Source organism: Capra hircus, chromosome 16 (genome assembly GCF_001704415.2).
Source record: "Capra hircus breed San Clemente chromosome 16, ASM170441v1, whole genome shotgun sequence".
In the NCBI taxonomy this organism is placed as follows: domain Eukaryota; kingdom Metazoa; phylum Chordata; class Mammalia; order Artiodactyla; family Bovidae; genus Capra; species Capra hircus.
The window spans coordinates 65,804,119-65,832,030 of NC_030823.1; the positions used below are offsets into that span (position 1 = coordinate 65,804,119).

Consider the following 27,912-nt stretch of genomic DNA (forward strand, 5'->3'; position numbering starts at 1 on the left):
TACATAACAGAAACCATAATGTTTATTCTCAGCCCCTACACCTGGAAGGAAACATAAGGTTGTTCCAGTCCTGTGGTCAGATGGTGTAATATGTTAGTTACTAAAAGGAAGGCCTTAATCTTATTTCTTGGAAACTACTGGTCAATTTTTTCTGTTGTTTAGGAAGCAGGTGAGTGTGTTATTTAGAACTTAATCCATGAACATTATGTAATGGGGAAAAATTTTCAAAGAGAACTGTGCAAATCATCATGCTGTTGAAAGGTCCAAGTACATTTTTAAATGTGAAGCTGAATCAGGTTTGAAGATGTGGCCTTGCAGTGTGGGGTCCAAGTTATCATTATGGAGACAATTGTGTTCTCCATAACTGCATCGAGATTTGTTATACAGCTTAGCTTCTGGTTCCTTCCACTTTCCCCAGAAAATAGTTAGGGCTTATAAGCTCAAACTTTATTTACATATAGTAGTTTGATTATATTTAATTTTAATAAAAGAGCCCCTTTGGATAATTTTAAGCATTTATTTTGGCATCAGGTAGCCTTCTCAATTTCCCTATAGACACTAATTCTCATGAAAATCTAACCAGAGGGGGAAGGGAAGAACATCATTTGTTATGTTTGCTTTGGTTCAATTTCAGTTATTTTTAATTCTGGGCTAATTTAACTCATTACGAGTTATTTATTTGTGTAATTTTTTCTTCTAACAAACGTGGTTCTGTGACTTGAAACTCTGTCTTGGGATGTTTGTAGTTCATGGAGCATGGAGTACCTGGCAGCCTTGGGGGACATGCAGCGTAAGTTGTGGAAAAGGTACCCAAACAAGAACAAGACTGTGCAATAACCCACCACCGTCATTTGCTGGATCCTACTGTGATGGAACAGAAACACAGATGCAAGTTTGCAATGAAAGACACTGCCCAAGTAAGACAAATACAATGTTTGTACTCTCAATAATTTAACCTCTAGGTCTTATCTAGGGAGTATGTCATTAAGAATCAATGTCAAATGTACACACTGCTGTATTTAAAGTGGATAACCTAACACGGTCCTACTGTATAGCACAGGGAACTCTGCTCAATGTTATGTGGCAGCCTGGATGGCTGGGGAGTCTGGGGGAGAATGGATGCATGTATATGTATGGCTGAGTCCCTTTGCTGTCCACCTGAAACTGTCACAACATTGTTGATCAGCTATCCTCCCAATACAAAATAGAAACTTAAAAAAAAAAAAAAAATCAGCATCAGTAAGATCATCACTCAACCTATCAATGTGCAGGGTTTAACTTGATCGTTTCTAAGTAGTAACAGAGCACATATGTTTTTCTTTAACCCAGTCGATGGCAAGTGGGCCACCTGGACCAGTTGGAGTGCCTGTTCTGTATCCTGTGGAGGTGGCGCCAGGCAGAGAACAAGGGACTGCTCTGATCCTGCTCCCCAGTATGGAGGCAACAAATGTGAAGGGAGTGATGTCCAGAGCGATTTTTGTAATAGTGACTCTTGTCCAAGTGAGTGTTGGAAATAGTGAGTCAACATTATACTTTCTTAAAGTTTCATTATGGCCTTAAGTCCTTAAAATTACAGCAGTCTGTTACTTGATTTGTCTACCATTGGTTTAAAATATCAAAATGTTGCATGGTTGCTGTTGTGTCTATATAATACCATAGACCCCACTGATTTATATGGGCAGAGGTTACATCCTATTTCATGTTCTTTATAGGACCAGCTGCAGAGTGCAAGGACTAGGGCATCCTTCCACACTAACTGGTGATGCTTAACAGCAGCAAGCAGGTGCCTCTCTGCCTTAATTTAGTCACCCAAGCTAGAAGTGTGGACCCTAGCAGCATTTCAGTTCACTGTATCCTGAATGTTATAGCTTGACTCCTCAGAGACCTTTTCTCATTCCTATCCTCCAGCTCCTGGAAAACTCTCTTTGTTGTGGTTCAGTCACTAAGTTGTGTCTGACTCTGCGACCGCTTGGACTGCAGCACGCCAGCCTCCTCTGTCCTCTGCTGTATCCTGGAGTTTGCTCAGATTCATGTCCATTGAGTCAATGATGCTGTCTAACCATCTGAGTCTCTGCCTCCCCTTTCTCCTTTTGCCTTCACTCTTTTGCAGCATCAGGGTCTTTTTCAGGGGGTCAGCTCTTCACATCAGGTGACCAAAGTATTGGAGCTTCAGCAGCAGTCCTTCAAGTGAATATTCAGGGTTGATTTCCTTTAGGATTGACTGGTTTGATCTTGCAGTCCAAGGGACTCTCCTAAGTCTTCTCCAGCACCACAGTTCAACAGCATCAGTGCTTTGGCGCTCTGCCTTGTTTATGCGGGTTAAATGGAATTGCACAGTCACTGGAATGTATACCCAGTTTCCAGCCAAACCAACAGCTAAACCACCTGTCTTTGGAAGATGCCTATTTATAGATCTGGGTGTTTCTTTTCACTTCCTGGATAGAGTCTTCCTGTACTCTTTGGATGAATGTCATTGTTTACCACTTCTCCAATGGTTCTGTGTTGTAGCTCATGGTAACTGGAGTCCTTGGAGTGGCTGGGGAATATGCAGCCGGACATGCAATGGGGGGCAGATGCGGCGGTACCGCACATGTGATAACCCTCGTCCCTCCAATGGAGGAAGAGCTTGTGGGGGCCCAGACTCCCAGATCCAGAGATGCAACACGGACATGTGTCCTGGTGAGCTTCCCAACCCCTGGCAGCAGAACAAGTAAAGCCTTTCATTCAGTGCTCCTTGTAGCAGCCCCATCGTTTCAGGTCTTGAGAGCTGTATAGGTGGAGTCACCCTGGGGGTAGATTTTATAACCCATTTGTTAATATTGACCATCTCGTTCTTGTTCACAGTGGATGGAAGTTGGGGAAACTGGCATAGTTGGAGCTGGTGTTCCACCTCTTGTGGAGGAGGTGAAAAGACACGAAAACGGCTGTGCAACAATCCAATACCATCTAAAAGTGGTCGCCCCTGCCCGGGCGATGCTACTCAGGTATCCAGATGTAATATACAAGTATGTCCAGGTAAGCAACTACATTAGACTTCGGCAGGACCACATTTATATCCACTCTGAGCCCTCAAATTACAAAATAGTGCCAACTCTGGGTGAAAGAGGGGCTTCCCAGGTGGCTCAGTGGTAAAGAATTCACCTGTCAAGCAGGAACATAGGTTTGATCCATGGGTTGGGAAGATTCCCTGGAAAAGGAAATGGCAACCCACTCTAGTATTCTTGCCTGGGAAATGCCATGGAGAGAGGAGCCTCATGGGCTACAGTCCATGGTGTTGCAAAGAGCTGGACACAACATAGAGACTAAACAATGACAACAGCTGGATGGAAGAATTGCTGCAGCTCTGCACCAAAGCTCATGCTATGTATTAGTCTCTACTTGCCCCCTTCTAGGCTCCTTTTATAAAAGGATATAGTCTTCCCCCAGCTGTAAATAGAGTCCTGGGCTTGAGGACTAAAAAGGGCAAGGAAGAGTGGGCAAACCAGGCTGAGATTCCAGGCAGAAAAATGAGGGTGGGGGAGAAACTGAATAGCTAATAGAAACACACGATTGGAGGCTGTTCTTTCACAGATTGTAATATAGATAACATGAGTATAGACAGTAAAATAGGGAAAATTCAGTTTAAGGGAAAAGTTTAGGGGGAGTTCAACTACTATCCTTCAAGTCATGCAATATGGCTAGATATTGAGATACAACAATTCAGAAGGAACAGAGTTGGCTTTCTAGAACTCATGGACCTCAGAGTTTACTGGAGTCCCAAGAAATGGTGGAAAATATTAAAGGTATTCATCTCAAAGAACCAGACCAAAAAGAACATTTTCACACTGTTGAAATATGGACATAACATTGGACGTTCCAAAGCTTTAAGGTTGCTTTGGGAATTAAATATCCCTGAAAATCAACAAGGCCCATTTGACAGAGGGACAGAAAGGAGTTACATGAACAGATGTATAGGATGTAAGCTGGCTGAAAGAGCAAGCATCCTTGCTCAGTTGCTTAATGCGTCTCCTCAACATGGCGCTGATCACCGACGATGTTGATACCCTTAACATGTAGGCACAGTGACAGGTCTCATTTCAGTTGAGACATCTGGAGCTCAGTCTCTCGTGGTACCAGGGACCCAGTGACAGAAGAGGTCCAAATAGGCAAATAATTTGGATTACAGGATCTGACAGAGAGTTTGAAGGATCCCAACTGGGTAGACAGAACAAGGAGACATCTGTTGAACACTGGGATTCAAGTCTCTAGTGAGACTAGAGAATCAAGGTCAAAATGGGAGGCTACTCATTAGTGCTGACCTTGAGAACTAAGGAAATTAGTCCTAAGCAGGGCGAGAGAAGGATAGTAGGATCACTAAGGATAAGAACAAAAGTAGCCAACCAGGTCCTACTATGTACTTGCCTGCGTCATCTTGCTGCATGGTTCCCATCACTCTCTAAACTCTCTACTCTTAGCTTCTCAGATGTGACAAGCCACCATCTCTTAAAAGGGCGACATGTGCTGTATCTTCTACCCAGAAAGCCTTTCTCTGCCTTCCTTGACTTGTATATATGCTCAGTCTTCAGCAACTAATCTTCCCATCTTTAGTCTATTTTTACCTCTTTCTCAGACTTCCCTGAGTAATAGATATCTTACACATAAGTGCATTTTACATCTATTTGTAGAATTCTAATTTAATTTTCTCCCCTGTTTAGATATAAGTGCTATGAAAGCAAGCTTCATGTCTTTTTTATCTTTCTTACCATTGTATCTTCAATACTTGACTAACAGATGAATATAATCAAGAACATGAAGGGTGAATCAAAGTGAAAAAAACTGTTTCTCTCACTATTAAAATAATGCAAAATAAAATGATGAAACACTTACTGACTTTTCCCAGATTGAATACAACTGTATTTCTCCCCAGTATATAATTTGTTGTTTAGTTGCTAAGTCATGCCCGACTCTTTCGCAACCTTATGGACTGTAGCCTGCCAGGCGCCTCTGTGTGTGGGATTCTGCAGGCAAGAATACTGGAGTGGGTTGCCATGTCCTTCAGGGGATCTTCCCAACCTGGGATTGAACCCACATCTCCTGCATTGGCAGGCAGATTCTTTACCACTGAGCCATCAGGGAAGCCCCAGTGTATAATACATGACAACAATATCTGAAACACCTTATGATTGCTTCAAACTATATTCAAGAGTGTGTGTGTTAGCGCTCAGTAATGTCCAACTCTCTGCAACCCCATGGCTCCCCAAGGAGCCACCAGGCTCCTTTGTCCATGGGATTCTCCAGGCAAGAATACTGGAGTGGGTTGCCATTTCCTTCTCAGTAAAAAGAAATATTTTTAACTATTAGCTGCTCTGAACCCAGATACCAAGAATATAATTTGCATTTCTATGGGATTATTCTGATTTGTTTTTAGTCTTATCCATTCAGCTGTCATCTATGAAATCCTTTCCTTATATTTCAAGAAAAAAAAAAAGCTATTTAAAACCTGGAAATACTCACTTTGCTAAATATTTCTGAATGTATGCAGAAGCATATAACATTGTAAATCAACTATACTTTGATAAAATTAATTTGATGTTTGACAGAAAACAACAAAATTCTGTAAAACTATTAGTTTCTTCCCAGTGTATTTCCCTCTCTTGTCAAAGCATGGACTCCTTAGCCACTGATTCTGTGTTAGTAACCAATATTTTTGTTGAACAATAGAAAGAAAGCATAAAATTATTGTAAAGTTACTTTTAAAAGATTGTGTGATTCTTGCTCAGCATAATTGTCTTGGTATAAATTTTGCAGCAATGTTAAAAGTACAATTCTTCTCAAATTTTTCTCAAGGTAAACATATTCCAGCATATATATAATATGAAGTGCTTGGTAAGCCATTGATCTGAAACCCAAGACTGAACAATAGCCCTTAAACACTTCACATTTATGTTGATAGTGACCAGTCACAAGGCTTTGGAGCTGTTTCGTTGGTGATACCTCCTTCCTTCTGTGTTCTCAAGAAGGAGGCAATGGATAAAAGAATATGGGTTTTCTGAATCATTTTTCTAGATCCCACATTTACGCATTAATAGATGGTAACTTGTTTTTCTCTTTCCGACATACAGGGAGCTCAGCTCAGTGCTCTGTGATGACTTAGAAGGGTGGGGTGGGAGGGAGGCTCAGGATGGAGGAGCTATATGTATACATATAACTGATTCCCTTTGTTGTACAGCAGAAACCAACACATTGTAAAGCAACTGTACTTCAATAAATAAATTTAAAAATAAAGAATATGGGTTTTGATGACAAGCAGATCTCTGTTTATATCCTCACTCTACTGCTTCCTAATTAAGTAATCATGGGACAATCACTTGAATGCTCTGAACTTTATTTTCCTAGTCTGCAAACTCTGGCTATTTATTTAAACTGTGGCTATTTAGACTTACCTTATAGAATTTTGGCTAGAATGAGTTAAAACATATTATGTGCTTCCTGTAGAACATGACATGCTCAATAAACCCTCATTATTATCAACATTTCATCACCATCACCAAACACGTACTTTATTTTGGCTTTGGGACTGGGCGCTGAGTGTATTCTTTGGATTGTGAAATAATACTATGATGTACATAGATTGGAAGGAGCCTAGATTTATGCAGGATGATGAGTGTTACATGGGAGTAGAATGTTTTGAAAGCTTATTTATTTCACTCTGAAATTCAGATGTCATAGGATATTTTAAATGTTTGGGAGAAGATTTGGAGCATCTTTGAATACTGGCTTTCTTTTCTCCGATGTAATGTTGATGAAATTGTTTCCTTTCCAAGAATGTTTTCTCTTCCCGCAATAGGTGGGCCCCAGCGAGCCAGAGGAAGTGTTATTGGAAGCATTAATGATGTTGAATTTGGAATTGCTTTCCTTAACGCCACGGTCACAGATAGCCCAAACTCTGATACTAGAATAATACATGCCAAACTTACCAATGTACCTCGCAGTCTTGGTAAGTCTCTTTGCTGATAAAAGTTGTCAATAAGCCTCTTTTTTTAAACATACATTATTCTTCTTCATCTATTATTTCCACTTAAAATTTCTAGGGATGCTACTACTAAATGAGCAGTGTAATAGTCCTTAGTTTTATCCCAATGGTAAACTCTTTTTAAAAACTGACACTTTTAGATGCTATTTTTGTTGTTATTCAAGTATATTTAGAATTCATCCCTTTGAATAACTTGCTGTGAATAACAACAGTGGGCTGTAAATATTTTTCTGTGACATCTTATTTACCCCTTTTTTCTCTAGGTCCAGCAATGAGAAAGATAGTCTCTATTCTAAATCCCATTTATTGGACAACAGCAAAAGAAATAGGAGAAGCAGTCAATGGCTTTACCCTCACCAATGCAGTTTTCAAGAGAGAAACCCAAGTGGAATTTGCAACTGGTTCGTATCAACCGAACTTAATATCCTATTGCTATTTAAAAATATGATCGCTGTAAAAGTTGGCAGTTTAGAAAAATACATGTTCCCACAGAGGATACTTTCAAAGTCTTGTTGCCATCTTATCATAAATGACATAAAAGCAAGTTTATATTTTCCTATAAACTTTTACTGACATGGCTCTATAAGAGGCCATATGTTTTCAGATAGTATAGTGATTTTTATAACCTAACAGTTTTTTTTCTTCATCTTTCCTGTATCTGTTCTCTTTTAATTCCTTAGAGAGGGGTTTGAAGGCCAAGCAGAGCAGGAAGCTGAGTCATAGCTATTAATTAAAGGTTTTTGTCTTTGAACCAGAGATTCAGTTATGATATCTGATAGGGGATTCTTTAATCAAAAAATTAGAAATATAAACAAGCAAATCTAAAGACTTTTCACTTTATCCTTAGCCTTAATCCATATGGATTAGCAATTCAGGGTCTTTTCCAAGGGCACACAACTTTTTAAAGACCTTTGTATGAAGTATCTTCGAAGGTGGTCTGCCTTTGCAGCAGTGATCTTTAAGGTAGCAGGGCTGAGGAAAACCAGAGCTTTAATCAGCCCACAAGACACGTGGGTCTTTGTGTGGCAATCCACTTCCTAAGATGCCCCTTTGCTGTTTGTAAAAGCACCAGAAAGAACAAAGCGCTGGAGCCAGACTTGTGGCTACTGCCAGTCTTCCTGGTCACGCTGTCTGTCCCCTTCTCACAGACAATCAGTCCATTTCTGTAGAACTGCCTTGCTGTTGCTTGTCAGTTGAAAGTGTGGATTCCTTCACCTAATTCTAAGTGTAATCAGGTGAAATTTTGTAAAATATGTAAAAAAAAAAAAAAATTTCAAAATCAATTTAATTGAGTAAGTTTAATTTGGGGGCTAAGTGCTATTTTCTCTTATGATTTTCTCTTATGATTTGTTCTCTTATGTTTAATTAAGTTTGAAGTATAATAACATAGCTGAACTGGTATAAAAATAAGTCTGTAGTGTGCTTACACAAACCATATTTTAAAAATACACAGATACGCATGTGTGCATTCTCAGTCATATCTGGCTTTGTGACCCCATGGACTGTAGCCCGCCAGGCTCCTCTGTCCATGGAGTTTTCCAGGCAAGAATACTGGAGTAGGTTGTCATTTCCTTCTCCAGGGGATCTTCCTGACCCAGGAATCGAACCTGCACCTCCTGCATTGGCAGGTGGATTTTTCACTACTGGGAAGTGGATCTGTATATATACATACACACACACACATATATATATTTGCTGTTGAAATGAATAAATTTTAACTCCTAGGAGAAATCTTGCGGATGACTCACGTTGCCCGGGGCTTGGATTCTGATGGTGCTCTACTGGTAGATATCATTGTGAGTGGCCATGTCCTGCAGCTACAGTCACCTGCCGAAGTCACTGTGAAGGTAAAACGTTAGGGTAACTTGCCTTCACTGTTTATTGGAGCAGTGGTAAGAGGAAGAGGCAAAGAACATTAAAGAAGCACAGAAAACTTGTATAGTTTCCCTTGTTCACTTTGCAGAGTAAATCTCTAAACCACTAAGGGTAGAAATGGCTATGTGGTCTTTGTCTAAAAATCCTTAAGGAGGAGCCTTTATAAGCTTTTAGTAGTTTCATGACCTCAGGACTAAGATCAGAGCTATGTTGATTTAAGCCATTTAACTTTCTATAGACAAAGAGAATAGTGAGTCTTACATGAAAGATTTTATAGACCATCCACAAAAGTATTCCAGAAATTAAAGAATGATAGCAATCGCCTTTTCACATTTTTACTTCACTCTTGACCGACAACTCCGAGTCCCTTATTAAACTCTCATTTATGACACTAAAATTATGAAACTAAGGTAGTTACAATGGTAGGTAGGTTCAAACTTTAAGTTTGAAAACTGCTATACAATTATAATTTTTATTTAGAACTGTATATTTTTAGACCCTAAGCCATTTTTATTTTTATCTCATTCTACATATCATAGTACCCTCAAGAAGAAAAAAAAAAAAAAGCCATGTTGATCCTCAAATCCATATTGTCCTTCTTAGGATTACACTGAGGACTACGTTCAAACAGGTGCTGGGCAGCTGTATGCCTACTCAACCCGGCTGTTCACCATTGATGGCATCAGCGTCCCTTACACATGGAACCACACTGTCTTCTATGATGAGGCACAGGGAAGAATGCCTTTCTTGGTAGAAACACTTCATGCATCCTCTGTGGAATCTGACTACAACCAGCTAGAAGAGACACTGGGTTTTAAAATCCATGCTGCAATTTCCAAAGGTAATTCGGTTAAGGGAAAGTCCAGCTCTTCATGCTATGTAGTCCTTTCTAAATGGGTAAAAGAATTGCATTGATGCCATTCAAAATAAGGATGTCAAGGTACAGACTGAACGTAATGTTTTTCATGTGTGTTGTCTATGTTTTATAAGTAAAGTCCTATGGTAAGTCCAATCCAATTAGCATTCTAGTACATTTGGTTTGCTAAGATGCGTCTTCATATATTAATAGCATATTGGAGTTACTGTTCTAGCCTATATATACAGAGCAATTTAAAAAGATATTCTCTTGTCAATGATTTTTCTTTGGGTAATAAAGTCCATTTGTTCTTGTTTTGAATCTTACAAGATTTTTTTTTAATTTCTGAAGCAGGATGTAAAGGTGTATTTTAACCTAATCCAGAAAACAAAAAGTTTCTCTTTAAAAGAAAAACGGGGGAGTAATCACCAGAATTCCAGCTGGCATTTGCTGTTCTTGGAAAGTACAGCTTTTGAACTCCCGCCTCTTGATCTTAGTAGTCCCCCTATGCTGGTGGGTTCTGACGTATCTACATTCTGAGATATCCTTTTCCATTTTTGTCTTATTTAAATATTCATTTTTTAGGAGTATGATTGCTTTACCTTGTTGTGTTGATTTCTGCTGTACAACAGTGTGAATCGGCTGCAAGGGTACATGTGTCCCCTCCCTCTGGAGCCTCCCAGCCCCTCCCGCCCCTCTGGTTGCAGAGAGCACTGGGCTGAGCTCCTGCGCTCTGCGGCAGCTTCCCATTAGCTGTCTCTTCTACGTTTGGTAATGGGTATGTTTCAGTGCTGCTCTCTCCGTTTGTCCCACCGTCACCTTCCCCCGTTGTGTTCACAAGTCTATTTTCTACATCTGCCTCTCCGTTCCTGCCCTGCATATAGGTTCATAAGTACCGTTTTCCAGTGGTAGGAGGCACCATGACAATTAGCATTCCATATCCCATGAGGTTGTTATAGACACTAACTGGATGATTTTAATATTGACCTTTAGGCTCCCATGAATATATTTTAAATGATTCGGAGTAGTCTGGCGAGTGTGTGTTTGCTTTGTGCTGGCTTTCCTAAAATAAATGATCATGTTTAGCACATACACTAAAAATTCATTTTCACTGTTTACCCTTGTTCTCATCAGTTGTGCACGTAACTGTTTTCTTCTTCAGCATCAGAACTGCTTCATCAAATTTGAGGTCATAGGAATGTAAGAATATATTCACATTTTTTGAACTAATCTCAGATTCATGAAGCCTCATAGCCCCACACCTTCTCCACCCACGTCTGTCACCACCACCTTATTTTACTATTGTTAAGCATGTTACTTTAACTTGGACAAGAGAAAAGAGCCACTGAAACAAAGTTATATTTTCTGTTCCCCAGTAATACCTACTTTTCAAATTTAATCTCCAATTCTACTTTTTCCAGTACTCCATAGAATTTTTTTTTTAAACTTTAGCACAAGATTTTGGTTAAAATGAATTTATATTATCTGGGACTACAGGAATTAAGATGACTTTTGAAAAGTCATGTACTTTCTACCCAATTGTGTCAAGTCCTCTAAACTTGAAACTGCTTGATGGTCTTTATGGTTTCTATCTATTGAGGGATTTGAGTCCCACAGTAGAAGGAAACACTGAGACATTTAAAACCTCTTACTATTCTTGGATACTGTGATTCTGTGAATCACAGCTGATGTAGTTTGCCCATTGGTTGTTACTGTTCCTGTTCGTTGTAAGGATTGTGCACCTGCAGTTTCTTTTTAAATGACCACCAGGGGGCAAGCCTGCCTTCTGAGTTGCTTAACCAGCACATTCTTTCTCTTTGTTGGGTCTAAACTAGAACTATGGTTACAATGCAGTTAGACTTGTACAGAGCTTGATGATAGTTCAGATTTTTAGACACAAAGATTTTGGTTTACCTAGTCTAAGGTAGGACCTTGGAGTCTGTATATTTAACACAGCCTCTGAATGATTCTGTTTTATCTAGTCTTTACTCTACGATCCAAACCTAGGTTGCCCACATCATAGTGACTCAAAGGAAACCTTCATACTGGTTGAAAACAGAAATTTCCCAGGCTTCTTCCTTTGCCATTCTGACTGGGGCAGAACCAAGGGATCTATATTTTTAATAACTTCTCCAATAGATTATAGTATCAGTAAAGTTTGGCAGTTACTAGTCTATAAAGATCCCAACTTAATTTTTTGAAGCATATTCTGATAGTATACTAACATGACAGTATACTGGTAGAAGTGACTGCAAGGAAGAGCATAAAAATCCGGGCAGCAGTTTGTCTCAAGTGAAAGGGCACAGAGAATTTTATACTTATCAATGTTTTTACAATTATATATTACCATAACACACAAACAAACATTTTGTATTACCTTCCTTCTATGTCAAAAAAGAAAATCACGATATAATTCAAAGTCACGTTCTTTAACTACAAGAGAAAGAATAAAAGGAAAATATGTATTTTATGTACTTGGATATGAAAATCTTTGGACATTATAGGTAGAAGTATTTATATGGCTGAACCAATATTTAGAGCCCAAGTATGATGTTTAAAGACAAAAAAAGGAAACTGAGTAATTCTTGGTAACATTCCGACAAAAACAATGCACAGTGAACCATCCATTTACATGACAGTTGCATTCCTAGAAAGTTTATTATATATTTTAATCACACACACAAAAATGTTGAATAATTGGAAGAAGAGTTCTAGCCATAGATAATTACAAACAGCTTTCTGGATTCCACAAAAATCTTTTGGGGAAAGGGACACATCTTCATCTTGCATCCTTATCCCACACATTGCAGTATTTAAAACCTGCCCTGGGGTCCACCCCACTCACGAAATAGGTTTCCTATTAAATCCTGTCATCATCAGTACAACCAAAGTCTCTCCCAGGAAACTTCCCAGATGCCGCCTTATGGAAGCTATCTCCCTGTTTAGAACCAAACATCTAAAGCTTCTATCAGATAATAACTTATATTTATGTGACACATTTTTCTACAACTGTGGCCCCAACACAATGCTGTACACAACATACTGGCTACATTTAAGGCATATGTAAATAAGTGAATACAAATGAAGCATGAATTATAACCACCTGAATTGTATTCCTTTTAAACCTTTATGTTGGGCTATAGTTGCTTTACAGTATTGTGTCAGTTTCTGCTGCAGAGTGAAGTGGACCAGCTGTATGTGTACAGCTGCCCCTCCCACACCTCTAGGTCATCACACAGCTCGGAGCTGAACTCCTCGCGCTGTACTGCAGGCTCCCCCTATCTGTTTTACACATGGCAGCACACGTATGTCGATGCCAGCTCCCAGTTCAGCCCACCTGCCTCTCCCCCTGGCGTGTCCACACATCCGTTCCCTACACCTGTGCCTCTATTCCTTCCCTGCAAATAGGTTCATCTGGACCATCTTTCTAGATTCCATATACATGTATTAATATTTTTTATCTTACTTCACTCTGTGTGACAGACACTTCTCTAAAGAAGACACACAGCTGACCAAGAGACACGTGAAAAGATGATCATAATTACTAATTATTAGAGACATACAGATCAAAACTACAATGAAGTATTACCATTTCACACAGGTCAGAATTGCCATCATCAGAAAATCTATATATAAAAAATGCTGGAGAGGATGTGGAGAGAAAGAGAACTCTCTTGCACTGTTTGTGGGAATGTAGATTGATACAGTCATTATGGAGAACAGTGATACAGTCACTATGAAGAACAGTATGAAGGTTCCTTAAAAAACTAAAAATAGAACTACCATATGACTCAGCATTCCACTACTGAGCATTTGCCCTGAGAAAACCATAATTGAAAAAGACATCTGCATCCAGTAATAATCATAGCACTATTTACAATAGCCAGGACATTGGAAGCAACCTAAATGTCCATTCACAGATGAACAGATAAAGAAGATGTAGTGCATATACATAACGGAACATTCAGTTCAGTTCAGTTGCTCAGTCGTGTCCGACTCTTTGCAACCCCATGAATAGCAGCACGCCAGGCCTCCCTGTCCATCACCATCTCCCGGAGTTCACCCAGACTCATGCCAATCGAGTCTGTGATGCCATCCAGCCATCCCATCCTGGGTCGTCCCCTTCTCCTCCGGCCCCCAATCTCTCCCAGCATCAGAGTCTTTTCCAACGAGTCAACTCTTCCCATGAGGTGGCCAAAGTACTGGAGCTTCAGCTTTAGCATCATTCCTTCCAAAGAAATCCCAGGGTTGATCTCCTTCAGAATGGACTGGTTGGATCTCCTTGCAGTCCAAGGGACCCTCAAGAGTCTTCTCCAACACCACAGTTCAAAAGCATCAATTCTCCGGCGCTCAGCCTTCTTCACAGTCCAACTCTCACATCCATACATGACCACAGGAAAAACCATAGCCTTGACTAGGTGGACCTTTGTTGGCAAAGTAAGGTCTCTGCTTTTGAATATACTATCTAGGTTGGTCATAACTTTTCTTCCAAGGACTAAGTGTCTTTTAATTTCATGGCTGCAGTCACCATCTGCAGTGATTTTAGAGCCCCCATAAAGTAAAGTCTGACACTGTTACCACTGTTTCCCCATCTATTTGCCATGAAGTGATAGGACCAGATGCCATGATCTTCATTTTCTGAATGTTGAGCTTGAAGCCAACTTTTTCACTCTCCTCTTTCACTTTCATCAAGAGGCTTTTTAGTTCCTCTTCACTTTCTGCCATAAGGGTGGTGTCATCTGCATATCTGAGGTTATTGATATTTCTCCCAGCAATCTTGATTCCAGCTTGTGTTTCCTCCAGCCCAGCATTTCTCATGATGTACACTGCATGTAAGTTAAATAAGCAGGGTGACAATATACAGCCTTGACGTACTCCTTTTCCTATTTGGAACCAGTCTGTTGTTCCATGTCCAATTCTAACTGTTGCTTCCTGACCTGCATACAGATTTCTCAAGAGGCAGGTTAGGTGGTCTGGTATTCCCATCTCTTTCAGAATTTTCCACAGTTTCTTGTGATCCACACAGTCAAAGGCTTTGGCATAGTCGATAAAGCAGAAATAGATGTTTTTCTGGAACTCTCTTGCTTTTTCCATGATCCAGCGGATGTTGGCAATTTGATCTCTGGTTCCTCTGCCTTTTCTAAAACCAGCTTGAACATCAGGGAGTTCACGGTTCACGTATTGCTGAAGTCTGGCTTGGAGAATTTTGAGCATTACTTTACTAGCATGTGAGATGAGTGCAATTGGGCAGCAGTTTGAGCATTCTTTGGCATTGCCTTTCTTTGGAATTGGAATGAAAACTGACCTTTTCCAGTCCTGTGGCCACTGCTGAGTTTTCCAAATTTGCTGGCATATTGAGTGCAGCACTTTCACAGCATCATCTTTCAGGATTTGAAATAGCTCAACTGGAATTCCATCACCTCCACTAGCTTTGTTCGTAGTGATGCTTTCTAAGGCCCACTTGACTTCACATTCCAAGATGTCTGGCTCTAGATTAGTGATCACATCATCATGATTATCTGGGTCGTGCAGACCTTTTTCGTACAGTTCCTCCATGTATTCTTGCCACCTCTTCTTAATATCTTCTGCTTCTGTTAGGTCCATACCATTTCTGTCCTTTATCGAGCCCATCTTTGCATGAAATGTTCCCTTGGTATCTCTAATTTTCTTGAAGAGATCTCTAGTCTTTCCCATTCTGTTGTTTTCCTCTATTTCTTTGCATTGATGGCTGAAGAAGGCTTTCTTATCTCTTCTTGCTATTCTTTGAAACTCTGCATTCAGATGCTTATATCTTTCCATTTCTCCTTTGCTTTTCGCCTCTCTTCTTTTCACAGCTATTTGTAAGGCCTCCCCAGACAGCCATTTTGCTTTTTTGCATTTCTTTTCCATGGGGATGGTCTTGATCCCTGTCTCCTGTACAATGTCACAAACCTTATTCCATAGTTCATCAGGCACTCTATCTATCAGATCTAGACCCTTAAATCTATTTCTCACTTCCACTGTATAATTACTCTGCCATAAAACGCAATGAGATTGGGTCATCTGAATTGTATTCTTGAATTCAGTGGTTGAAAGTCACAAGGACTTGCATCTAAATCCTTGTTCCAGATTATCTTTATAATTTTATTACTTTTGTCTTTAGGTTAATTACATGACCTCAGTCTCAAATTCTTCATCTGAAAATTGGTTATGACAGGAGTCGGGGAATTCTGAGATTTAAATGTAATATAGCGCACGAAGCTCACGGTACTGTATGACAGTCAACAATCATTTAGCAAACATTTCTATCCCATCCATCCTGCCCCATTCCCTTGAAGGTGCAGGAAGGCTTGAATACTCTCAGGGTCATTTTTACACTTGGAGAGGAAATGGATCATGAACCTCTGCTTTCTCTTCAAGGTTTTAAGCAGGTTGATTGCCTAGAAATAGCAAGTATGGCTTTAGCTTTCTAGTCAAGGAACTATATTCACTGGAGTAGTATTTCTTCCTCCCTCCACAAATATGTATGAGACTTTTGAACAGTGTCATGGTCTCAGCAGGGCTTAAATAACTTTGCAATCAGAGACTCTCCAAAGTAGAATGAATATGAAAAATAAATACTCAGACTCACTCTATGAAGAACACCTAAAGCAATAAAAGTAAACCATCTCACGTATTTGGAATTGAAGGAAAATCTAAGATAATTTCTAAGAGATTGAATATAAACTCAGTGTATTATATGACTTAAATAAAATTCCCCTTAAAGAGAAATCTATTATGTCAATGATTGTCTTTTAGGGGGTGTGTGTGTGTGTTTATATTACTTTGGTAACTTGAAAATGAGTATAAGTTTTTGCATCTCATTAATGTTTATATTTGTAAAATAACTTACATCCATCAAAACAGAGTTACTTCCTAAGAAAAGAGATTCCCTAAGCTACCTATTCTTGTTTATATGTTTTCTTCTAACACTAATCTGACATCTATTTCATAATGATATGCCTGTTTCTTGCTTTGACTACATGGAAAGAATACTTGGTTACACACAAAGAAACTTTGACCCAGATGCTTCACTATGCAAATGGAAATTGACAAAAGGAGGGGTTTTCTTCATTAGAGTTTGTTTTTCACTGGCATAAATTATTTTAAGGGTTTTCAAAATACCACTCCTACTTCTAGAACAGAAAAAGTAAATGGCTGGAAGAATAGGATTTTGCCTGTGGTTATGTCTGGCAGTCACATTGATTAGTATCCTTTTTTGTTATCAAAGAATAATTAATTTTCTTTTGATTCATGTAAACTACTTAGGCAGAAAATCTGCTTCCACTGGCTGCTTGCCAACAATCTCTGCACTATGATTCATTTCGTTCTCGGTTGGGAAACAGGAAAATGTTTCCATTCTGCTTGTTTTCACCTATTGCATTTGCTGCGTCATGTGTTCCACTTTGGGCACATCTTCCCAGGGAGGACAGTTCTGGAAAGAAATAAGGTGCTAAAGTTCTAACAAGTCAGTTAATTTTTCTTTTGTCTCTATGGTAGGAGAACGCAGTAATCAGTGTCCCTCTGGGTTTGCCTTAGACTCGGTCGGACCCTTTTGTGCTGGTAAGTACAACAATAAATGATGCATTTTTGTTTTTCATAATCTGTTCATGCTATCCTTAATGGACATTTACTGTCATTTTGCTAGATATTTATTAATCACAATATCCTCTAACTGTCTCATTTTATAGGTGAGGAAATTGAGATGTGAAGAAGTTGAGTGCCTAAGTTCACTCAGCTATCAGATGGCAGAGCTAGATTTGAATTTCAGATAGATACAAAGCCCGTGCTGTGTCAGTTAGTTCCACAATCAAGTGTGTTAGGGATCATGATCAAGTACAGGGGTAGACTGAACATAGGAACCAAACACTGGACTATGTTTGGCCACCTGATTGCACGAATGTGAAACAGCAGTAATTCAACTCTAAGTCACTTAACCCTAGAATTGCCCAGTTGTAGCACAGGGCTGGAGATGGCAATGGCAGCCCACTCCAGTACTCTTGCCTAGAGAATCCCATGGATGGAGGAGCCTGGTAGGCTGAAGTCCATGGGGTCACTAAGAGTCGGGCACGACTGAGCGACTTCACTTTCAACTTTTCACTTTCATGCATTGGAGAAGGAAATGGCAACCCACTCCAGTGTTCTTGCCTGGAGAATCCCAAGGACGGCAGAGCCTGGTGGGTTGCCGTCTATGGAGTCGCACAGAGTCGGACACGACTGAAGTGATTTAGCAGCAGCAGCAGCAGCAGCACAGAGCTGGATTGTGGGTGGAGGACTGATGACTAAACCTGCCTTGTGCTATCCGTGTGCCAGTGCAGGAGAGTCACAGTTAAGTAAATAGCTAAATAAATGGCTAGAGGAGCTCAAACTGGCATACACAGTGCTTTTCTTTTTGCTGGTATGCAATGATACAGTGATAAAAAGGTCATCTTTAGAAACTGTACTGCCCAGGTTCAAATCCCAGCTCAGCCGATAATGACGTATGTGGCCTTCAGCAATTTAGTTAACCTCTTTGTTCCTCAGTTTTAGCATGCAAATGAGAATAGGAATAAAATACTTATCTCCTAGGAATGTTGAGATGAGTTAACATAGGAATAATAAAAAGCATTTCAATCACAGTAAATGGTCATTATGTCTTAGCTTTCACCATTGTTGTTTTAAAATTAATGCAGCCACTGTCAGAGATAATGTGAGGACCCAAAAGTAATTTCATCTTGTGTTTCTATTCTGTGGCATATGGAGCATTTTCTGTTACATTGGATCCATTCATTGGCCTCTACAGACAGCTCTTTTCACCCACTTTAATAACTCTTTGAAAGTAGGGCTTCTCCATACTAATTGGGTCTTGTTTCTTCTTCCAGATGAAGATGAATGTGCCACAGGGAATCCCTGCTCTCATTTCTGTCACAATGCCATGGGAACCTATTATTGCTCCTGCCCCAAAGGCCTCACCATAGCTGCCGATGGAAGAACCTGTCAAGGTAGTTTACACGGCTAAATCTAATCAACACATTTAAGCAACGGGCATGGCAATCTCTGACCTAGGGAAAGCATGGAAGACCACGGCTCTTCTTTATTACTCTTTCTGCCTCTGCCTTCATTAAGTTGAAAAAGTAAGGCAGAAGACTGCTCACACACTGCCTTCATATGGGGCACTCTGTGGGCAGGGATGCCTCTAATGATTCACTCAATAACCAAAACACAATGAGAGGCAGCCAGGCCTATTACCATATGCATTTTACAGGGATAACACCAAGGAAAAATAAGGTTATAAAGAATTTAAGTGAACTGCACAATCCTGGTAGGACTTTAGGAACGTTACAAAAAGAAATCACACATTTCTATCAAATTCTAGGTATGCTTCAAAGTTAGAAATTGTATAGGAGCCTAATTTATAAATTAAAAATGAAAAAAAGGATTTCTCCCTCTATGCCCAAGTAGGCCTCCGTCTAAATACAAAAGAGAGAGGGAGTAAGGACATAACAGGGCATAGGAATAACTTCTATGGGAATGTCCAGTATGGATTGGGCACTTTGTATACATTATTTCCTTTAATTTTTAAAGCAGTACTGAGAGACAGATATTATCCTCATTTTACAAATGAGAACTCAGATGTTAAAAAGAAGTACCTTTTTTCAGTCATCTAATTTATAAGTGGTCTGATGGATGGCTTGGTCTTTGAAGACACACACTGTCTGCTGTGAGCTTGTCAGCTCTTCAACTCATCTGAAGGAACCTACCCCCAAATTCAACATTCTTGCTCTTGTGAATTTGAAGTGTCACTCACTGCTTTCCTTATTCTTATTTCACAGCAGGTTCTTAAGTGGGTTTTTTTTTCCCACTCCCCTTAGTTAAATGAATCACTTTGTTGCAGATATTGATGAGTGTGCTTTGGGTGGATACACCTGCCATGCTGGTCAGGACTGTGATAATACCATCGGATCCTATCGCTGTGTAGTCCGCTGTGGAATTGGCTTTCGAAGAACCAGTGATGGGCTGAGTTGTCAAGGTACATAAATGGAAGCCCTTGCTTTATCTTCATTATACTAAGAATTAAAAACCCTGCCTGTTGGACCATTTAGGTTGAACTCCATTTAATAGATTGAGCTTCGTAGTAAAATATTTAGATGTAATATTCTATGGCTATTTTAAGTATTTGTAACACAGTGATTTTGAGTAAAACTTGCCTGTAATACTTGAGAGTGGAGATCATACAGCATGATCTTAATAGAATCTGTTTCATACTTGAGATTCAACCGATGTACAAGAAAGCCTTCTTAGAGGTCCCCTCACCTGAGTAAAAGCAGAAACTTCTGAGAAATGACCATGACTATCAATTACCTCTTCAGGGTAGAGTCTAGTCCCAGGAGAGAGACATAGAGTAACCCTACCGTTAATCTCTCCTGCAGGGTATTTTATGATCCTGAAAAAGATGCAAAAATCGCTCATCCCTGTACAGACAAACATTATCACACAGTCTCTTATCTCATTGTTTTCTAAAGAACCATGTCTGGTCTTCTCATAGAAGCCCATTATCCCCTCTTCATTTCTGCTGTTAAGTCTGGTTTAAAAGCCTTTACTTTCACCATGAAACATGTTACTTTTTTGGTTGGCACCTATGTGCATAGAAATAAACCTTTTCTCTTATTAAAAAAAACCCTCCATTTCATAAGACTACTATTTATTGCAGGACTTTTGATATAAAACTTATTTTCTAGAGGAATTTTAGATTCACAGCAAATTTGGGTAGAACAGAAAAAGATTTTCCAAATTCTCCCTGCCCCAACTCCTTCACAGCCTCTCCAACTATCATATTCCTTCTAGAATGGTACGTTTTTTTACCAAGGATAAATCTACATTGACACATCATTACAACTGAAAGTCCGTTGTTTACATTAGAAGTTACTCTTGATGTTCTATATTCCAATGTCATGTATCCTCCATTGTAGTATCATGCAGGATCGCTTCCCTACCCAAAAAATCTATGCTTCACCTCGTCATCCTTCCCTCCCCCAAACTCTGGGAACACTGATATTTTTATTGTCTCTCTAGCTTTACCTTTTCCATAATGTCATATAGTTGGAATTATGTAGCATTTAGCCTTTTCAGATTAGCTTCTTTCACTTAGTAATATACATGTATGTTTCCATGTCTTTTCATTGGTTGATAGCGCCTTTCTTTTTAGTGCTGAAAAATAATCCATTGGATGACTCTACCACAATTTATCTATCCATTCACCTACCAAAGGGCATCTTGGCACTTCCAAGTTTTAGCAATTATAAATAAAGCTGCTGTCAGGATTTTCCAAACAATGACACAGTGGATACAAAGCTAAATTCTTATCAATAGTAAAAAAAATGAATGAATTATGGCATATTTATACCATAAACCACTGTGTTGTCATTATAAAGAATGGAATGAAGCTCTGCAGTTTGGCTTAGAGGAATTTCCATGAGACATCCTTTAGTGAGAACACTTAAGATGTAGGAAAGCATATGTAACTTGTGTAGAAAAGATTGTGACTGGAAAACAAACAGTAACAAAAGTAAAAAGGAAGTGTATTTATATATTTAGGGAGAGCTACGGGTGTACATAAAAGAATATGTTATTACCATTTCTATATTAACTATAGATGTTATTTATATTAGATTGTTAATGTAGGTTGGCTTTGGAGAACAAGAAGGGTAAAAAGGATAAGAGGCCAAGCAAAAGAAGAAAAACTGCACAAAGAAAATCTTCTAAAGGTATATGATCACAGAGCAGGGAGCAGACAAAATGGGGGAGTAGGACGACTTGAACTCACCTCCTGTCATGAAATCACCAAACTTAAAACTAACTGCCGAATGGAAAAGACTGATACCTACCAAAAAAGATATTCTGTACATCCCTAGATGAAGAAGCCACAATGAGATGATAGAAGGGGCACATGTGTGATGTAATCAAATTTCATTCCTACCTGGTGGACAACCCACAAAGTGAAAAATATTTGTATCACAGAGGTTCTCCCATGGAGTGAGAGTTCTGAGCTCCACATGGCAGGCTCCCTAGCCTGTGAGTCTAACCCTGGGTGGAGAAGCCCCCAGAGCATTTGACTTTGAAGGCCAGGAGCTCCACAGGACTGGGAGAAACAGAAATTCCACTCCTGGCGGGCACACACAAGGTTTTCCATGCCCTGGAACATAGTAAAGCAGTGACTACAGAAGAGCCTGGGCCATACCTACCTGTGGGTCTTTTGGAGGGAGGGGTAAGCTCAGGCTCACTCTATGGGCGAGGACTCTAGAGGCAGAGGCTCCAGGGAATATTCACTGGCATGAGCTTTCTCAGAGGTCTCAATAGCAAGACCTGGGCCCACCCAACAGACTGTGGGCTCCTGTGCTTGGACACCTCAGGCCAAACAACCAACAGGGTGAAAACGCACACAGACTGCCTAAAGCCTGAGCTCACAGCTATGTTTAGACATACCCCTGACATGGCCCTGCCTACCAGAGAGACAAGACCCAGCTGCACCAGTGGGCAGGCACCAATCCCTCCCACTAGGAAGCCTGTACAAGCCTCTGGACCACCATCATGCAGCAGAGGCAGATTCCAGAAGCAGCATAATTACACACCTGCAGCCTGAGAAAAGGAGGCCACAAACACAGAAAGTTAGACACAATGAGTCAGCAGAGAAGTATGTTCCAATTGAAGGAAGAAGATAAAATCCCAGAAGAACAATGAAGTGAAGTGCAGTAAGGCAATCAGACTGAAAAAGAATTCAGATATGACAGCAAAAATGATCCAAGATCTCAGAGAGACAATGGAGGCACAGACTGAAGAGATACCCGAAATGTGTCACAAAGACCTAGAAAACTAGAAAAAAAAAAAAAAAGAGTTGAGCAATACAGTAAGTGAAATGAAAACTACACTAGAAGAATAAAAAGATACACTTGACAGAATCAGTACCAGAATAAATGAGGCAGAAGAGCAAGCTAAGTGAACTGGAAGAGAGATTGGTATTGGTGGAAATCACTGCTACAGAACAGAATAAGGAAAAAAGAATGAAAAGAAATGAGAGCAGTTTAAGAGACCTCTCAGACATTAAAGCACCAAAATTCACATTAAAGGGGTCCCAGAAGGAGAAGAGAAAGGTCCTGAGAAAATATTTGAAGAAATAGCCAAAAGCTTCCCTAACTTGGGAAAGTAGATTTTCAAGTCCTAGAAGCACAGAGTCCCATACAGGATAAACCCAAGGAGGAAGACGCCAAGACACATATTTATCAAACTGACAAAAATTAAAGACCAAAAATATATATATATTAAAAGCAACAAAGGGAAAGCAGCAAGTAACATACAAGGGAATCCCCGTATGGTTATCATCTGACTTTTCAGCAGAAATTGTGCAGCTTGAAAGAACTGGTATGATATATTTAAAGGGATGAAAGGGAAAAACCTATAAACAAGAATACTCTACCAGCAAGACTCATTCCGATTCAACAGAGAAATCAAAGGTTTTATAGACAAGCAAAAGCTAAGAGAATTTAGCACCACCAAACCAGTTTTACAACAAATGCTGAAGAAACTTCTCTAGGTGGAAAAGAAAAGGCCACAACTGAAAAAAAAAGAAAATTACAAATGGGAAAGTTCGTCAGTAAAGTCAAACAAACTGTAAAGATAGAAAATCATTTACACACAAAAAAGGTATCAAACCAGTCATCATGAGGAGAGTACAAATGCAGGATACAGGAAATGCATTTGAAATGAAGAGGCCAGCAACTTAAAACAATCTTGTATGTTATAGACTGCTATATAAAAACCTCACGGTATTAATAGCTGCAAACCAAAAATCTATGATAGATATATACACAAAAAAGAAAGATCAATCCAAGCACAACACCAAAGATAGTTATAAAAATCACAATAGAATAGAATAAAAGAGGAAGGTACCTACAAACGCAAATCCTAAAGAATTAACAAAATGGCAATAAGAACATACATACTAATAAAAACTTTCATCTATATTGTCTAAGAGACCCACTTCATATCTAGAGAGTATACAGACAGACTGAGGGAGCTGAAATAGGTATTCCATGCAAATGGAAATTAAAAGAAAGCTGGAGTAGTGACAGTCATATCAGACAAAACAGACTTTAAAATAAAGACTGTTACAAAAGACAAAGAAGAATACTACATGATCAAAGGATCGATCCAAAAAGATAATAGTTGCAAATATACATGTACCCACCTCAATATATAAGACAAATGCTAACAGCCATAAAAGTACAAGTCAACAGAAACACAAGAATAGTGGGGACTTCAATGCCCCACTTACCTCAATGAATGGATCAGAGAAAAAAGTCAATAAGGAAACATAGGCCTTAAAGGACACATTAGACCTGATGGACTCAATCCATATTTATAGAGCATGTCATCCAAAGGTAGCAGAATATACATTCTTCTCAAGTGCACATGGAACATTTTCCATGATCAATCACATACTGAGCCACAAAGAAAACTCTGGTATATTAAATTGAAATTTCTTTTGCAACCACAGCACTATGACATTAGACATCAACTATAAAAAAAAAAAAAAAACTGCCCAAAACGCAAACACATGGAGACTAAATGACAAAAAGAAAAAAAAAAGGATCATTGAAGAAATCAAAGAGGAAATAAAAAAAGACTCAGACAAATGAAAACACAACGATCCAAAAATGTTGGGATGCAGCAAAAGCAGTTTAAGAGAGAAGTTTATAGCAATACAGTCTTACCTCAGGAAACAAGAAAAATTTCAAATAAACAACCTACCTTACACCTAGAGCCTAGAGAAAGAATAAAAAACAAACCCAAAGTTAGTAGAAGGGAATAAATCATAAAGATCAGAGCAAAAATAATTGAAATACAGACCAAAAAAAATAGAAAAGATGAGTTAAACTCAAAGATGGTTCTTTGAAAAAATAAAATTGATAAAGCTTTAGCCAGAGTCATCCAAAAAAGGGAGAGGTCTCAAATCAATAAAATTAGAAATAAAAAGGAGAAATTACAAATGATACCACAGAAATACAGAGGATTGTAAGAGACTACTACAAACAACTATATGCCAATAAAATGGACAACCTAGAAGAAATGAACAAATTCTTAGGAAGGTACAGTCTCCTAAAACTGAATCAGGAATAAATAGAACAGACCATAGCTCAGTTGGTAAAGAATATGAAGGCAATGCAGGAGACTCCATTCAACTCCTAGGTCAGGAAAAACCACTGGAGAAGGGATAGACAACCCACTCCAGTATTCTTCGGCATCCCTTGTGGCTCAGCTGATAAAGAATCTGCCTGCAATGCAGGAGACCTTGGTTCAATCCCTGGTTGGGAAGATCCCCTGGAGAAGGGAAAGGCTACCCACTCCAGAATCCTGACCTGGAGAATTCCAGGGACTACAGAGTCACAAAGAGTCGGACATGACTGAGTGACTTTCACGAAGTACTGAAATTGAAACTCATTCAATAGGGACACCATCACTTTGATACGAAAACTAGACAAAGACACCCCAAAAAGGAAAACTTACAGGTGAATATCACTGATGAACACAGATTCAAAAACCCACAACAAAATATTAGCAAACCAAATCCAACAATACATTAAAAGAATCATATACCATGACCAAATGGGATTTATCCCAGGGATGCAAGAATTTTTTAATATCTGCAAATCAATTAGTGTGATATACCACAGTAGGAGACTGAAGAATAAAGCCATATGATCATCTCAATATATGCAGAAAAAGCTTTTGACAAAAATCAACATCTCTTTATGAAAAAACTCTCCAGAAAGTGGGGATAAAGGGAATTTAACTCAGCATAATAAAAGCCATATGACATACCCACAGCAAACCTCATGCTCAATGGAGAAAAGCTGAAAGCTTTTCTTCTAAGATCAGGAACAAGACAAGGATGTCCACTCTCACCACTTTTATTCAATATAATTTTGCAAGCCGGAGTCATGGAAGCCAGAGAAGAAAGAAATGAAAGGAATCCAAATTGGAAAAGAAGATGTAAAAATGTCACTCTTTGCAGATTACATTATACTATACATGTAAAATACTAAAGATGCTACCAGAAAGCTACTAGAGCTCAAAATTTTATTGGGGAAATGTTCAGGATACAAAGCTAATATCCAGAAGTCTGTTTCACTTCTATATACTAACAGCAAAAGATTAGAAAAAATTACAAGTAACAAGAATAAATTAAGGAGACAATCCCATTTACCATCGCAGCAAAAAGATTAAAATGCCTCAGAATAAACCTACCTAAGTGAGAAATAGATTTAAGGGCCTAGATCTGATAGATAGAGTGCCTGATGAACTATGGAATGAGATCTGTCACATTGTACAGGAGACAGGGATCAAGACCATCCCCATGGAAAAGAAATGCAAAAAAGCAAAATGGCTGTCTGGGGAGGCCTTACAAATAGCTGTGAAAAGAAGAGAGGCAAAAAGCAAAGGAGAAAAGGAAAGATATAAGTGTCTGAATGCAGAGTTCCAGAGAATAGCAAGAAGAGATAAGAAAGCCGCCTTCAGCAATCAATGCAAAGAAATAGAGGAAAAGAACAGAATGGGAAAGACTAGAGATCTCTTCAAGAAAATTAGAGATACCAAGGGAACATTTCATGCAAAGATGGGCTTGACAAAGCACAGAAATGGTATGGACCTAACAGAAGCAGAAGATATTAAGAAGAGGTGGCAAGAATACACAGAAGAACTGTGCAGAAAAGATCGGCACGACCCAGATAATCACAATGGTTTGATCACTCATCTAGAGCCAGACATCCTGGAATGTGAAGTCAAGTGGGCCTTAGAAAGCATCACTACGAACAAAGCTAGTGGAGGTGATGGAATTCCAGTTGAGCTATTTCAAACCCTGAAAGAGGATGCTGTGAAAGTGCTGCACTCAATATGCCAGCAAATTTGGAAAACTCAGCAGTGGCCACAGGACTGGAAAAGGTCAGTTTTCATTCCAATTCCAAAGAAAGGCAATGCCAAAGAATGCTCAAACTACCGCACAATTGCACTCATCTCACACGCTAGTAAAGTAATGCTCAAAATTCTCCAAGCCAGGCTTCAGCAATACGTGAACCGTGAACTCCCTGATGTTCAGGCTGGTTTTAGAAAAGGCAGAGGAACCAGAGATCAAATTGCCAACATCCGCTGGATCATGGAAAAAGCAAGAGAGTTCCAGAAAAACATCTATTTCTGCTTTATTGACTATGCCAAAGCCTTTGACTGTGTGGATCACGAGAAACTGTGGAAAATTCTGAAAGAGATGGGAATATCAGACCACCTAACCTGCCTCTTGAGAAACCTGTATGCAGGTCAGGAAGCAACAGTTAGAATTGGACATGGAACAACAGACTGGTTCCAAATAGGAAAAGGAGTACGTCAAGGCTGTATACTGTCACCCTGCTTATTTAACTTCTATGCAGAGTACATCATGAGAAACGCTGGGCTGGAAGAAACACAAGCTGGAATCAAGATTGCTGGGAGAAATACCAATAACCTCAGATATGCAGATGACACCACCCTTATGGCAGAAAGTGAAGAGGAACTCAAAAGCCTCTTGATGAAAGTGAAAGAGGAGAGTGAAAAAGTTGGCTTCAAGCTCAACATTCAGAAAACGAAGATCATGGCATCCAGTCCATTCACTTCATGGCAAATAGATGGGGAAACAGTAGAAACAGTGTCAGACTTTATTTTGGGGGGCTCCAAAAAACTGCAGATGGTGACTGAAGCCATGAAATTAAAAGACACTTACTCCTTGGAAGGAAAGTTATGACCAACCTAGATAGCATATTGGAAAGCAGAGACATTACTTTGCCAACAAAGGTCCATCTAGTCAAGCCTATGGTTTTTCCAGTGGTCATGTATGGATGTGAGAGTTGGACTGTGAAGAAGGCTGAGCGCCAAAGAATTGATGCTTTTGAACTGTGGTGTTAGAGAAGACTCTTGAGAGTCCCTTGGACTGCAAGGAGATCCAACCAGTTCATTCTAAAGGAGATCCGCCCTGGGGTATTCTTTGGAAGGAATGATGCTAAAGCTGAAACTCCAGTACTTTGGCCACCTCATGGGAAGAGTTGACTCACTGGAAAAGACTCTGATGCTGGGAGGGATTGGGGGCTGGAGG

At 39.4% G+C, this 27,912-nt stretch overlaps 1 protein-coding gene across 3 annotated transcripts in view; it reads left to right on the top strand.

Annotated features, from left to right (window-relative positions):
- The window catches only part of HMCN1 (hemicentin 1), a 546,207-nt gene that overhangs the window by 490,059 nt on the left and 28,236 nt on the right, over nucleotides 1-27,912 (top strand). For all 3 annotated transcript variants that reach the window (XM_005690978.3, XM_018060727.1, XM_018060728.1), the window contains 11 exons: nucleotides 747-917; nucleotides 1,330-1,500; nucleotides 2,509-2,679; nucleotides 2,845-3,015; nucleotides 6,827-6,976; nucleotides 7,276-7,413; nucleotides 8,738-8,859; nucleotides 9,491-9,728; nucleotides 17,262-17,324; nucleotides 18,623-18,742; nucleotides 19,636-19,770. In XM_005690978.3, coding sequence (XP_005691035.2) covers nucleotides 747-917; nucleotides 1,330-1,500; nucleotides 2,509-2,679; nucleotides 2,845-3,015; nucleotides 6,827-6,976; nucleotides 7,276-7,413; nucleotides 8,738-8,859; nucleotides 9,491-9,728; nucleotides 17,262-17,324; nucleotides 18,623-18,742; nucleotides 19,636-19,770 — 1,650 coding nt within the window. The remainder of the gene's footprint in view (nucleotides 1-746; nucleotides 918-1,329; nucleotides 1,501-2,508; nucleotides 2,680-2,844; nucleotides 3,016-6,826; nucleotides 6,977-7,275; nucleotides 7,414-8,737; nucleotides 8,860-9,490; nucleotides 9,729-17,261; nucleotides 17,325-18,622; nucleotides 18,743-19,635; nucleotides 19,771-27,912) is intronic.